The following is a 14,829-nucleotide window of genomic DNA, read 5'->3' on the forward strand; positions in this document are numbered from 1 at the left end:
TCAAAAATCTGCATATACCTTTTGACTCCCCCAAAACTTAACCACTAGTAGCCTGCTGTTGACCAGACTCCTTGCCAATAACATAAACAGTCGATTAACACATATTTTGTGTTTGTGTTACATACTGTATTATAATAAAGTAAGCTAGAGAAAACATGTTAAGAAAATCCATGAGGAGGAGAAAATAAATTTACACTACTGTACTGTATTTATTGGGGAAAAAAAAGCACGTATAAGTGGACCTGCACAATTCAAGCCCATGTTGTTCAAGGGTCATCTGTGTATACCTGGTAGTGGAGTTGCTAGGCCATATGGTTTTGAGGAGCTGCCAAACTTTTCCAAAGCGGCTGCACTATTTTACAATCTCACCAGCAGTGTATGAGTATTCCAATTTTTCCATATCCTAACCAATACTTGATAACATCTGTCATTTTGATTATAGCCATCCTTGTGGGTATGAAATCTTCCATCTCATTGTGGTTTTGATTTGCATTTCTGTCATTGGTAAAGATAGTGTGCATCTTTTCATATACTTACTTGTCATTTATGTATCTTTACAGGAATATGCTCAACATTTTTTTAAAGGTTTTTTTTTAGTTTATTTATTTTGAGAGAGAGTGTGAACAGGGGAGGGGCAGAGAAGGGATCAGAGGATCTGAAGTGGGCTCTATGCTGACAGCAGAGAGACTGATGTGGGGCTCAAACTCAGGAACTGTGAGATGTCTGAAGTCGGACACTTACTGACTGAGCCACCCAGGCACCCTTCAGTTTCTTCATGTGTGTAACGGGAAGTACCTACATCATAAGGTTGTTGCAGAGAGAAAAAGTGTTTAGAATATGCCTGGTACATAGTAAGTGCTCAACAAAGGTTACTTTCATTATCTTTTTTCACGGAGCTGGTTTAAGAAAGACAATAAAGAGACTTATAAATACAAGGTATTAAGTATCATGATCGAAGCATGGACATGGGGTTATGGAGCCCAGTGCAGAGCCTGCTTAGGATTCATCCCCACCCCCCTCAATAAATAAACTTAAAAAAAAAAAAGCTCAGTACTGTATGTATATTGTCTATATTGTTAGAATTGTATTTGCCTTATTTACCGTATTTAACCCTAATTATTATATTCTTGCAGGAGAACGCCCATATAAATGTGAACTTTGTCCTTACTCAAGTTCTCAGAAGACTCATCTAACTAGACATATGCGTACTCATTCAGGTTGGTGAGAAATGGGAACTCTTCTATGATTTTTAGTAAACAATTTGTCATGATAAGGAAGTTCTAGACCTGGAACTGGGTCATTGTTTATGATTGATTTATTTTTAAAAGCAGTTTATGATTTCTTTTTAATAATTAGAAATTAGAGTGAAAAATTGGTGTTGTATTCATGTGGAGCTGTATTTAAATGTAGATTCTTAACAAGGAATCCATAGGTGGAACTCTTGAAACTGAATGTAAATGCACGCATGCACCTTTTCTGGGCAGAGGGTTCTTAATATTCACCAGATCTTCAACTTAATATGACTAATAAAACTTGAACTACTAGCATAGACTAAGGCTATTATACAACCCCTACCTTCTAACCCTCTCTCCCACCCCAACACAATATAACACCAAATTTCATAGTGTGTGGTTTTCAGGTTACAAGGATTCCTTCTTAACTTCAGTCCCTGAACTGTGGGTTTGTCCTCTTTTGAGAGCTGATAGGACTTCTGTGGGCTGATTTACAAATGCCAAACTTTAAAGAATAATGGATAATCCAGGATCTCAATTAATTAATTTATAATAGATAAAATGCAGGACTAAAATAGATAATCCAGGATCTCAGTTTATTAATCTGTAATAGATAAAATGCAGGACTATAAATGCAGTAGATTTGTCCACTCTGGTGACTGAAATAATCATGATCACCAACCAGAATTGGTCTCCATTATCAAGATAGGTAGATGGCAAAATTAAAAAGTAAATGTTAGCTTAGGTGGTCTTGAATGGTTAATTCATTTTGGCTACAGTTGATCCTTGGTGAACTACCACATCTGATCAGAATACCCTACTTCCAAATTTAGAATATATACCCCTGTGGGGAAACTATGCTAAAATCTTCCTGTTAACAAAAGTATACATAGGCCCATCTCCCTTTAATAATTAATTGCCTTAAATTTGTGCTGTCTGGATAGCCACCAGCCTTATGTGGTTGTTGAGCTTGTGAAATGTAGCTAGTTTGAATTGAAATGTATACAATACATAGATGAATTCAAACTGAATAAAAGCATGTAAAATATCTATTTTGGGGTGCCTGGCTGGCTCAGTTAGAAGAGCATGTGACTCTTGATCTTGGAGTCTTGAGTTTGAGCCCCATGTTGGGTTTAGAGATACTTAAATAAATAAAACTTAAAAAAATTTAAAATACTGATTACATGTTGACATGACATTGGTTATATTGGGTTAATTTTATCCGTTTTTTACTTTTGTAATGTGACTACTATAAAATTTAAAATTACATATATTGCTTGTATTTTATTTCTCTTGGATATCACTATTTTAAGTCAGTGAGTAACACTTGATTACAGATTCTGTCTTGAGCAGCTGCGAAGGGGTCACATAATATGTGTGCTAGCTTTTCTTCATCCTACAGGTTTGTCATGTTAATATACTTTGAATGTTCCTTTTAAATCTCCTAAGCTATTAGTTGAGTCACTTAACCAGAAACCTGATTTTATTGCTTTGGGGTACGCCCTGGTTTCATTTTCTAAGGGTAGTTTGGATGCTCTCTCAGGCTTCGTTGAGGGTAGGCATCATGTTCTTTTGATAGATGTGACCTAGCCTTTAAAACATTTAAGAATTTTGTATGAGTTAACTCATTTTAGTCTTTTTTAAAAAAACTTTTGAGAGAGAGAGCAAGTAGGGGAGGGGCAGAGAGAGGGAGAGAGAATCCCAAGATCAATGCAAGGCTTGATCTCATAAATGGTGAGAGAGAAATCGAGTCAGACACTGAGCCACCTAGCACCCCTCATTTTAGTCTTTATTACTGTACTATCATGTATAAGTTCTGTTACTGTCCCTGTTTTACCATTGGGGAAACTAAACTAACGCTTTGAGGGAATATGGCCATTTTTCCTGTAGAATGTCCCCCTTTCTGGATTTGTCTTATTTGCTTTCTCATGGTGTCATATAGTTTTTCCTTTGACCCTGTGCCTTGTATTAATTGTACAGTGGAAATTAAATCTGAATGCTTGAATTCTACTTAATGTGTCTCATTTGAAGTCCTATCTGGTTGACCCATTATTAGTGTTGCTGGGTCACTGGATTAGAATGATGACAAACTTGTATCTTTTTCATTGAGTCAATAATACTTGTGTCACTGTCTCAGTGTCTGGTGTTTTACACTAGTCAGTAACTTTTGTGTGAATAATTTTTGTGTTTGCTAGCTGTTGTCTTTTGAATCTCTTCACTATGTTAAAAAAGATGATACTCCTTAGTCGCTGTTATAGTACAGCAAGTATTTTAAAAGTCTCTTAATGAGTCGTAGCTACTATTTTTTTTAATGTTTAAGAGAGAGAGGGAGAGAGAATGCCTTGTTGTTGGCACATAGCCCCATGAGGGCTAGATCCCATGAACTTGTGAGATCACGACCTGAGCTGAAATCAAGTCATGTGCTTACCTGATAAAGCCACCCAGGTGTCCCATTACTATTATTATTATTTTTTAAGATTTTATTTTTCTAAGTAATCTCTACATCCAATGTGGGGCTCAAACTCACAACCCTGAGTTCGAGAGCCGCATGCTCTGCTGGCTGAGGTAGCCAGGCATCCCAGTAGTAGCTATTATTTATTATATGCATGCCAGGCACTGAAAAATTAATCTTAGTACTTCTAAAATACTTAATCCCAGTTTATGGATTAGGACACAGGTGTAAGATAAATGCTTTATCTAAGGTTGTCATTCCTTTAAATCAGAAGAAGAGCTAAGATTTCGCCTTAAACTGCCTACCCTCCCGTTTTCAGTTATCAGCAGTGTTAGAACATTATGGCTCAGAAAATGGCTCAAGAAGCTATAGCATAATGAAATTGAAACCACAGTGTATAGAGAGAGCAGATATTGTCTTTTATTGGATGCCAATGGTTTGAGACTCAAATAGGAAATAGTTTGTTTTGTGTATGAGTGTGCAGTTATTTCCAGCAGATCCTATATTTTAATGCTTTTAATAGAAGTTGCCAGTAGCGCTTGTAAGTAAAGTATGGCAATGTTAGATCAAATTGGGTTGGTAGTTTTTTCTTTTTAATGGATTGCATGGAGTGAATATCTTGGGTGCCTCATCTGTGGCCCGGAGTCTGAACTTTAAGGTCCCCATGGGCATGTTTGTTCCTTGTTCATGTGAGTGTATTTTAGGGAAGAAAACTGTGCTCAGTCTCTTATTTTTGGAAGAGATTAGACTCTATGGAGTTGGTACATTTTAGCTTCATCCATAGGGTTTGTCTTTTTAGGGCAAAGTAAGAAAGGATCAAAATGTTGATTAGGTGAAAAATTGTTATACTAAATTAATCTAACCTTATCTGGTGTTATTCTCCATTTTATTGGTGTTTCTCCCTAATGGTATTAAAGTATCCTTCACTTGGCTAGTCTTAATTACACTGACATTATATGTTCTCCCTTTCTTATTCTCAGAAATGGTACCATTTCATCCTGGATGAGATACTTAATTCTGGATGAAATACATCTAGTTTTGTATATGCTGTTAAATATTTGGCTAGTACCCCGTCTTGCTAGCATAGGAGTTCATCTTGAATATTTTTCCATAATGAGTGTAATAGATGTTTGTTAAAGGAGATTAACAACTTACCAAGTTCCACTTCCACGTATTACTCTTTTTAAGGTGGAAAAATATTTTATTCAATAAATTTATTTTCCTTTCACCAAGTATTTGATAATTATTATGGAGGCACTATTTTAATAGCTGGACTTATTTGAAAGGTATTGTGGTTTGACAGTCTTCATGAATTCTAGAATAAGCTTTTTCCCTGTTTGCTATTTTATTTTTCCCCTCATTAAAAAAAGAATATTTATTTAAATTCAAGTTAGTTAACATACAGTGTAGTATTGGTTTCAGAAGTAGAACTCAGTGATTTATCACTTACATACAACACCCAGTGCTTATCCCAAGTGCCCTCCTTGATGCCCATCACCTATCTAGCCCATCCCCCACCCACCTCCCCACCAGCAATCCTCAGTTTGTTCTCTGTATTTAAGAGTCTTAGGGTTTGCCTCCCTCTCTGCTTTTTATCTTATTTTTCCTTCCCTTCCCCTGTATTCTTCTGTTGTATTTCTTAAATTCCACATATGAGTGAAATCATACGATATTTGTTTTTTTTCTCATTTTAACATGTCATGTCAAATTCAACTTACTATGCAGTTTGGGGTTTTGTTGTCAGTAAACATTTTTTATTGAAGTATAGTTGATATATAATGTTACGTTAATTTCAGGTGTATAGAATACATTTTTAAACAGTATTATATTGAGGTTCAATTTACACATGTGAAAATGCATACATGTATCTGAAGTGTACAGGTCAGTGACTTCACATGGTTTCTCCTGTTTGACTGCCACCTGGAGGAAGAACTGAAACATTTCTACACCCTCAGAAAAGTTTTCCCCTTACCCTTTCCAGTCAGTACTCCCTCATAGTCTATCTACCCCCAACTGATACTCTGACTTCTATCAAAAAGATTACTGTAATATTTTTCTATAAAATGTTTTTGACATTCATCCCATGCTGCTTTATCAGAACTTTGTTTTTATTGCTGGGTAGTAATCAATTGTGTGCCTCACTACTCTAAAAAAGGTCCCTTGTGGGGCGCCTGGGTGACTCAGTCGGTTAAGCATCTGACTTTGGCTCAGGTCATGAACTAGTGGTTTGTGGGTTCAAGCCCCACATTGGGCTCTGTGCTGACAGCTCAGAGCCTGGAGCCTGCTTCAGATTCTGTGTCTCCCTCTTTCTCTGTTCCTTCCCCGCTCTTACTCTGTCTCTGTCAAAAATAAATAAAGGTTATAAAGGTCCCTTGCTATTCTTTCCAGATTCTTGATAAAAACATGTAAAGCATATAAAAAAACTTTCTCCTTTTGAATTTGCTGTATACCTTTAAGTTAATTTGGGAAGAATAAAATAGGCATCTGATACATGTATAAAGATGAAAAACAGATAAATATTATTAGAATTGGAAAGGAATTAAGTTAAAATCATTGATACAAGGCAAAAAATTATATTTACCTAGGTACTAATAAACTATAAAGTTTTGATTAAATCTTCTAATACAAGCAAGATTTAATGTCAAGAAAATAAAACTGAGGGGAAGGAATGGAGCAAGTAAACTTTGCCATCAAAATTTAAACAGATTTTTATGAACTCCCTTTCTCTGACCATTTCATATGTAGAGGCTAGCACTTTGATGCTTGCTATGTAAATACCCTTATTAGTTAGGAGTTATACAATGGTGATATTTCTATTAGCACAAATGTTTTCATAAAAAGATAAACTTCATTCATCAGCTATTAGAGGTAGGGTTTAAATGGAAAAGAGGATAGAGGTGTCTGGGTGACTCAGTTAAGCGTCTGACTGTTGATTTTGGCTCAGGTCAATCTCCTGGTCGTGAGATTGAACCTCGAGTTGGGCTCTGCACTCAGCGCAGGGCCTGCTTGGGATATTCTCTCTCTCTCTCTCTCTCTCTCTCTCTCTCTGTCTCTCTGTCTCTCTGTCTCTCTTTCTTTTTCTTACTCTCTCACTCTCTCTCCCTCTCTTTCTCTCTCAAAATAAATAAATAAACTTAAAAAAATGGAAAGGCAGGATAAACACATGAATCTTGCCTTTTGTTTACCCATACTAAATTACCGGTTCTGAAAGTGATGATTTATAGGTAATGTATTTGGACTGCTTGACTCTTTGCTCCAGACTAAGTGCTTTATATAGATTAAATTATTTTATAGCTCACAGCACTTAAAGTATTTTACAGATAAGGACATTGAACCTTACAGTTTTCAGTACGTTGCTTAATATCTCAGTGAGTTGGAAAAGAGCCCATATTTATTTGATCTCCCAGATAGTCTCATTCTAGAAAAAGTTCTTTTTTTTTTAATAGTTTATATATTTATTTTGAGAGAGTATGAATGGGGAAGGGGCAGAGAGAGGAAGAAAGAGAATCCCAAGCAGGCTCCACACTGTCAACGCGGTGCCCAGTGTGGGGCATCATCCCATGAACTGTGAGATCATGACCTGAGAAGTCAAAAGTGGACTCTTAACCAACTGAATGACCCAGGTGCCCCTCTAGAAAAAATCCTTAACCATTATGTCACCTATCTTTCCCCATTCTGTGTCTATATATGTTAAGCAAATGTTTATCTCCACTGAGGTCATTTATGGAGAGGACAAGAAAGGGCCAAGTAATGCAGCATGTTGTAGAAACCTCTATTTATGAATCTCTTAGTGGACTAATGTGGAAAATGAGTTGTCCAATTAGCTATATAGCCAATCTGATATACCTGGATAAGTTTTTGTTTTTGTGATTATTTTTATCATCAGACATTTTTTTAATCATGTAAAGCTTACCATGGTTTTACTTAATGTCTGAGAAATTTGCTTTATGAAAAAATTAGATTTGCTATGAATTTGATAATGTTTGAGAGATGAATTTTCATAAATGTCAATTTCCATTTTTCTACTATGCATTCCATTGGACCAGTGGGGTATGGATACCATTTGGTAATATTTACTAGAGTGTGATCTAGATGGGTATGTATTCAGGTAGAATGTGTTAATCTTACACCTTTAATTTGGGGGTGGGGGTGGTTTTGGTTTTGTATGTACCTGTGATCTGTGATCATGACTTTCTTCAATTATTTTACATACCATATCTATTTGTATGCCCTTTCTCATTTATGTAGTTTCTTTGTTCGTTTGTTAGAAGAAGGTAGGGAAAAATTAAGAAAGGGTTTCTGGCTTTACTATATTTTTGCTTTAAAATAACACTTCTGGCTGGAAGAACTTGCTGAGTGAAACTTTACTTTTGCAGGGATGGACAAAAGAGTTAAATTTAAAGAAAAGGCCTTTTGCTCCCTGAGGCCAAAACTTTTGTTTTACAACTTCTACATGGAAGATCTGGGAATATAGCCTGGAGTGTAAGATCTTTCTTTTGAAGTCTCAAGATTTATCTTCAAAATGGATGGGAATTTTACATTCTGCTCCATTATACATTTGTTTTAACTGAACATAAAACATTTAAAATTATCTTTTCTCTTTGAGTGCCCTTGTCCCAAAATTCACATCCAGAACCCAACTAACTTTGCCAATAATTGTTGTGTACTTCTTGATGAATTGCTGTTCTCCTATAGTGTTTGAGAGCTCTAGCTTCATGAACTTTTTAGAAGATGATGCTTAAATGAGATCATTGTTCCTGCATTTGGTGTGAGAATTAATGTCAAGGGGTAGAGAAAAGATCTACAAATAAATATGGTAAATGTAAAGTGCATGATACAGTCTTTTCAATGAATAGTTTTTGTGTGTGTTTTTTAAACATATATCCAATTCCCTATATTTTAATAAAAACTTGAATTCATTTCTTAATCTCTGTCCTCTCTAACATCTCTTGTTTACCTTTAGGTGAGAAGCCATTTAAATGTGATCAGTGCAGTTATGTGGCCTCTAATCAACATGAAGTAACCCGCCATGCAAGACAGGTTCATAATGGGCCTAAACCTCTTAACTGTCCACATTGTGACTACAAAACAGCAGATAGAAGTAACTTCAAAAAACATGTAGAGCTACATGTGAATCCACGGCAGTTCAATTGTCCTGTATGCGACTATGCAGCTTCTAAGAAGTGTAATCTGCAGTATCATTTCAAATCTAAGCATCCTACTTGTCCTAATAAAACAATGGATGTCTCAAAAGTGAAACTAAAGAAAACCAAAAAGCGAGAGGCTGACTTGCCTGATAACAACATTACCAATGAAAAAACAGAAATAGAACAGACAAAAATAAAGGGGGATGTGGCTGGAAAGAAGAATGAGAAGTCTGTAAAAGTGGAGAAAAAAGATAATGTTTCAAAAGAGAAAAAGTCTTGTAGTAATGCTTCAATCCAAGTGACTACCAGAACTCGCAAATCAGCAATGGAAACTAAAGAAATGGATGTGCACGCAGGAAATAATTCAGAAGCAACCTGTAAAACCAAGAAAGGCAAAAGGAAGATGGAAGCTGAAGCCCATCCCTTACAAGATCCTGTTAACGAGGAGGAACCTGTGACAAAAAAGAAAAAGAAGGCAGAAAGCAAATCCAAAAATAATCAGGAAGTGCCAAAAGGTGACAACAAAGTAGAGGAGAATAAAAAGCAAAATACCTGCATGAAGAAAAGTACAAAGAAGAAAACTCTGAAAAATAAGTCAAGTAAAAAAAGCAGCAAGCCTGCTCAGAAGGAGGTTGCTCAGAAAGGGCCTGCTCAGACGGAGCCCTCTCCCAGGGGGCCTGCACAGACAGAGCCTTCTCCCAGGGGGCCTGCTCAGACGGAGTCTTCTCCCAGGGGGCCTGTGCAGATGGAGCCTTCTCCCAGGGGGCCTGCTCACCGGGGGCCTGCTCAGATGGAGCCTTCTCCCAGGGGGCCTGCACAGACAGAGCCTTCTCCCAGGGGGCCTGCTCAGACGGAGCCTTCTCCAAGGGGGCCTGGGCAGACGGAGCCACCTCCTGTCCCAGAGCCTGCTCAGACGGATATGGGTCAGAGGGAGCCGCCTCCTGCCACAGAGCCTGCTCCAACAGAGTCCCCTCCTTCTGTGGGGCCTGCTCAGATGGAGGTAGTTCAGATGGAGCCTCCTCCCACAGAGCCTCCTCTTCACATGGAACCAATTCCCAAAAAGTCTCCTCGAAAAGATAATAAAAAGGAAAAGTCCCACACGCAGAGTGAAATGGCACAGAAGGAGCAAGTCCTTATTGAAGTTGGCTTAGTGCCTGTTACAGATAGCCAGCTTCTAAAGGAAAGTGTGGGTGCGAGAGATCTCTTGCCACCATCAACACCACTGCCAAAGGAAAACTTAACAGAAGAGGAGTCAAAAGACCAAAAATTATTCACCGAAGACGAAGGAAATAAAGAAGCCCCTCTTCAAAAAGAAGTAAAAGAGGCAGATAAAAGTCTAGCTGGTGTTGCTGCTATTATCAATGAATCTGCTAATATTTCATCCTCTGAACAAAACTTGAATATGCCAGAGGGTGAAACTTCAGATGGTGAGTGTCAGGCTGGCGCAGTGCTTTGTGAAATGGAAATGGACACTGATGAGAACAAAACAGAGAATCCCCCTGGCAAAGACTCAGCAGTTGAAGAACAAATGTCACCACTGCTGCTTCCCCTAGCAATAGAAAACCATGAAGCAGTGTCCAAAACTACTGCGACATCACCTCCTGTCACCACGGCAGTAAATGAGTCTCAGGAAATGGATGAAGACGAAGGCATCCATAGTCATGATGGAAGTGATCTAAGTGACAACATGTCAGAGGGTAGTGATGATTCTGGATTGAATGGGGCCCGGCCAGTTCCACAAGAAACCAGCAGGAAAAATGCTAAGGAGGCCTTGGCAGGCAAAGTGGCTGAGGGAGATTTTGTTTGTATCTTCTGTGATCGTTCTTTTCGAAAGGAAAAAGATTATAGCAAGCACCTCAATCGCCATTTGGTTAATGTATACTTCCTTGAAAAAGCAGCTAAAGGGCAGGAATAATTAAACGTAGGATAAGGCTTCAGTTCTTAGTTTATAAGATCTATTACATTTAATATTCATTTATAGTTATAGACAACGTTTTATTTTTTAAATTGCTTTAATTAGTGTCCAATGTTGATTTTTAAGTGGCACTCTTTTTCTTAGGATTCTGTACACCTATTGATGGGTAAATTTTAGCATATCCAAGGAAGTTAGTGTACTAAACCAGCAGACTCCTAAATCTGTTAGTTTATACATTTAATTGAAATGAGAAGGCCAAGGTGGTATTGTAGCATTCCGTTGCTTTGTCTGGCTGTAATTTGTCACTTTTCTCGCCATGTCTGTCGTCTTGTTTCACTTTAGTGTTTTCTTAGTTCCTGGTTTAGCGCTATAAAAATTGGCATACGTAAATAGCAAATTACTTGAAAAATTTGCCTGCTTTATATAAAGTTAGCACTTTAAAATTTTTTTAGAGATGAGAAGAGACATTTAAATTGAAGAAAAATTCTCCCAACAGTGGACATTGTATCAGTCCAGGTATTTACTTCCTGAATTTTGATCAATATTTCTTATTTGTGTGTGTTAATTGTCATAAAAACAATGATTTTGGTGTGTGTGGTTTTTTGGGGTTTTTTTTGTTTTTTTTGTTTTTGGTTTTTTTTTTGGTGCTTTAATGGCTTAAGATGTTGCACATTGTTGTTTTTTTTTAACCTATGCAGTTCAATTTTTTTCTAGAAATAGCATTTGTGTTGAACAGTAACACTTTATACATATATATGCATGTTTATTTTGTCCTCTTTGGAGGGATGCTTTTAGTCTTGTTTGCAAAAGGGCAGTTTTCCTTTTCCTTTGCTGCAATTGTCTTTTTTGCAGAATATGTGTGCAAATTTGTGAGCAAATGAAACATGCAGGTTCAATCCATTGATTTTGAATTTCACATCTTATATCTATGCCAGAATCTGTATTTCACATAAGTTATTTATTTTAAATGGATGTAGTGAATTCACAGCTCTCATTTTGACCTGTACAAGAAACAAACCACTAGGCTCTATATTGAACAGATTTTTATCTCAGAAACCAACCATAAGTGAAAATTTTTGGCTTGTTTTAGTATAGCTACTTCCTAAATGTTCAGTGTTAAGTCATATCTTTGAGGAAAGCCTTTTTACATAGATGGTTGGTGTCCATATGGCTACTTGGCTGAATAAAGAACTGAAAGTGATATTTGGAAACTGCAAACCTGGAATTAGGAGACATAATTACTCTTTCAAGTTATATAGAATATCAGTTGTGAGAGTCCAAAGCCATAGCAATTACACAGGAAACCTAGGTGGAGAGAAGTAGTATGAGTGCTGGGAGACCAGCTGCTACTTACTTCCTATGAATACAGTGCAAAAGGCAGGTGAAACTTAAGTACAGTCCAGATTTTAAAAATCACACTTTCTCAGGGATCTCCACAAACTAGTGGGTGTCCTGGCTGTCTCTGACAGCCTCTTTCTACAGGTGAGGCCTCAGATGAATTGCAGCTATCCTGGTGTTCCCATGGGGGCACTTTGTATGAAGAAAGAGTGTACTCCCAAACTTTTTTGGTAGGTTCTTTGGCCAGTTGCCAAAGAATATGAAAGAATCCAACATTGGATTTTTCTTGCTGATAGCAATTATTCATTACAGTAAAAGTGTGATCCCAATAGGGAATCTTGAACAGTGCTGATCCTCCCATGTTCTGTTCTGAAATAACCACTTTCTATGTCATTTATTTTCTTTTATCTGATGATCTCTTTGAGGCAGGTTTCAGAGTTTGGCAATGCAACATGAAAGATTAGGAAAAGCATTGATGAAGTGTGGGTGGAAAACTTGTTAAAAATCTGAGAGTGAAGTTTGAGTTAAAAGACATTTGAACTCGGAATTGACTGGGAGGCCAAAGATTTAAAGAAGAGAAGATTCTCTCAAGACATGAGGAGTAAGTTGTGTGTTAATGGTGTGTGTTTTGTGTGCATGAATGGGAATTTGTAAATGATGTTGAATTCTAGGTGAATTCATGGCTCCGACAATCATTGTCAACAGAAGATCAAGCTGCAAATATTTATGTTTTAAAACTTAAATTATAAAGCTAGTTAAATCTTTCTAACAACTAGTTTTAATGTTCATGGGTACATTTTATGTAAGTTACCTTTTACATTATATATGAAAAGACTCATGTTAAGTACAGATTGGAGATTGGGAATCAGTTTGGGGAAAGTTTTGTGGATTCTTTCATGCTACAAAAGAAAACAATTAGACTTCTAGGGAATTGGACTAATTTTCTTACCTAGTTTTAAGACTAGAATGGTAAAAACAAAAATATGAAGGAAATTAAAACCCCTTATTATTAAATTGATCTGTGAAAACATTGTTACTGGAAATTGAGTGGGACTTGAGGCCTTTCTTCCAGAAAACAAGGACTTGATTGTCAGGCCTATATTAGGTTCTGAACTTTAATGCCATGTATTTGTACTTGTTAAAAATTGTTTCAATGAAAAATATATTAGTAATATGAACTTCTGGTCTAGTTGGGAGTTCTTCCATTTGAAAAATGTGATATTTGCATGGAACTGTTTGAATCTTTGTTTTCTCAGTTTCCCCTCCACTGGATAGAATTGAAACTAGAATTTTCCCTTTTGTTAAAGGAATAAAAAGTGAACATGTTATTTGTAAATTGATGTTTAGTAACTAGAGATAAACTTGAAATGCTAGAATACATTATAAGCCTAATCCTAGGTAGTCTTATGAAAATGTATCTCTTTTATCTATCTTTTGAACCTATATTCACATTGGTCTTCAAGATATCTTAAGTTATATTTTTTCCTCTTTTCAGAGCTGCTTCTTTGGGGCTACTTTTTTAAATTGAGGTGTAATTCATAAGGGGCTACATTTCTGATAAGGTTTCTTATAACTATGGTTGGATGTTTTGCTCTAGTCTTCCAAGAAGGGCCATTTTATTTTTTAGAGTCACTTCTAAGGTCATGTGGTCTTTAACTTTGGGGACTATTTTGCATATAAGTGCTAATGCAGGTAAATTTAAACCTAAGTAGACCTCATCACATGTCACCCCATGAATGTTGACAATGGAAGGAATACCTTGCCTGTAGTATAATATCAGTTCTGGACTGAAAAGCTGGGGAAGAAACTTAATTTTCTTTTTTGCATAAATCAGAAAAACAGCTAGTGTGCAGTTTCCTTGTTGACCTCAGCAGATGAACTGAGCTGATAGTGTTAATTCAGATTGAAGAAATTATCTGAATCTTGGTTTGTGTAGACTTACAATCTACATGCAATATTAACTAAATCAGATAGCTTTTACATTTTCACGTGTGTGCATAGGCTCTCCCCACCCTTTTCAACATCCACTAGTTAATTGATCGTTTTAAACTGGCATTGAAACATTACAACAATGTTTTGTTGCACCAATTTTATAAACTTTTACAGTGCAATACGTGTTATTTTTCCGAGACAAACCAAAGGTTAATTTCTCAAGGTTCTTGCTGCCTGCTTTAGCAGCATTTGATGGGAGGATCTTTTATATACATTTATGATAGATGAAAAATAAACCAGATTGCAAATCTTTTTTTTTTTTTTTAATGCTTAAACCATGTACCAAGTTTTTGGTCCAAATTGTGTAGGATAAGTTAAACTTAAATTGCATTCTATTAACCAATATGAGTGTATTTCTGTAAGCATAGTTATGTTGAAATAAAGTTTTAAAAAGCATTTTATGCCTTTGTTCATTATTGGTACATCAAGTATTGAAGAACCAAATTTGTTTTGCTGTAATTGCAAGTATATTAATTCCAAAACTATAGGTCTGATAGCCCGTGGTAGGTAGAAAGGTCATGGCAGTCTGTTTGGGGTAACAATCCAGTGGGTAGTAGTCCAAAGCATATCTTTTCTAAATGGTGCTTTCTCAGAGATGGTCATCAGGAAGAAACAACCTAAAGACAATTCATAGTAGGTTTTACATAATAATTACTTACCAACCCTTAACAGTTTTAACATAAATATCCTTTCTCAGTAGTAGCAGGCCTGGTGTTAGTACGTTTTGACTCATAATTAAAAAGATGCATTGAA

General features: G+C 36.5%; 1 protein-coding gene across 6 annotated transcripts in view; it reads left to right on the forward strand.

Annotated features, from left to right (window-relative positions):
- The window catches only part of REST (RE1 silencing transcription factor), an 88,529-nt gene that overhangs the window by 68,535 nt on the left and 5,165 nt on the right, over window positions 1-14,829 (forward strand). For 3 of the 6 annotated variants that reach the window (XM_049630531.1, XM_049630532.1, XM_049630529.1), the window contains exons 3-4: window positions 1,134-1,217; window positions 8,648-14,472. In XM_049630531.1, the coding sequence (XP_049486488.1) occupies window positions 1,134-1,217; window positions 8,648-10,746 (2,183 nt within the window). In that variant the 3' untranslated portion in view covers window positions 10,747-14,472. Of the gene's footprint in view, window positions 1-1,133; window positions 1,218-8,647; window positions 14,473-14,829 lie in introns of those variants that run through there. The other 3 variants (XR_007457764.1, XR_007457765.1, XR_007457763.1) reach the window with 2 other exon arrangements.

The sequence above is a fragment of the Panthera uncia genome, chromosome B1 (genome assembly GCF_023721935.1).
Source record: "Panthera uncia isolate 11264 chromosome B1, Puncia_PCG_1.0, whole genome shotgun sequence".
Lineage (NCBI taxonomy): Eukaryota > Metazoa > Chordata > Mammalia > Carnivora > Felidae > Panthera > Panthera uncia.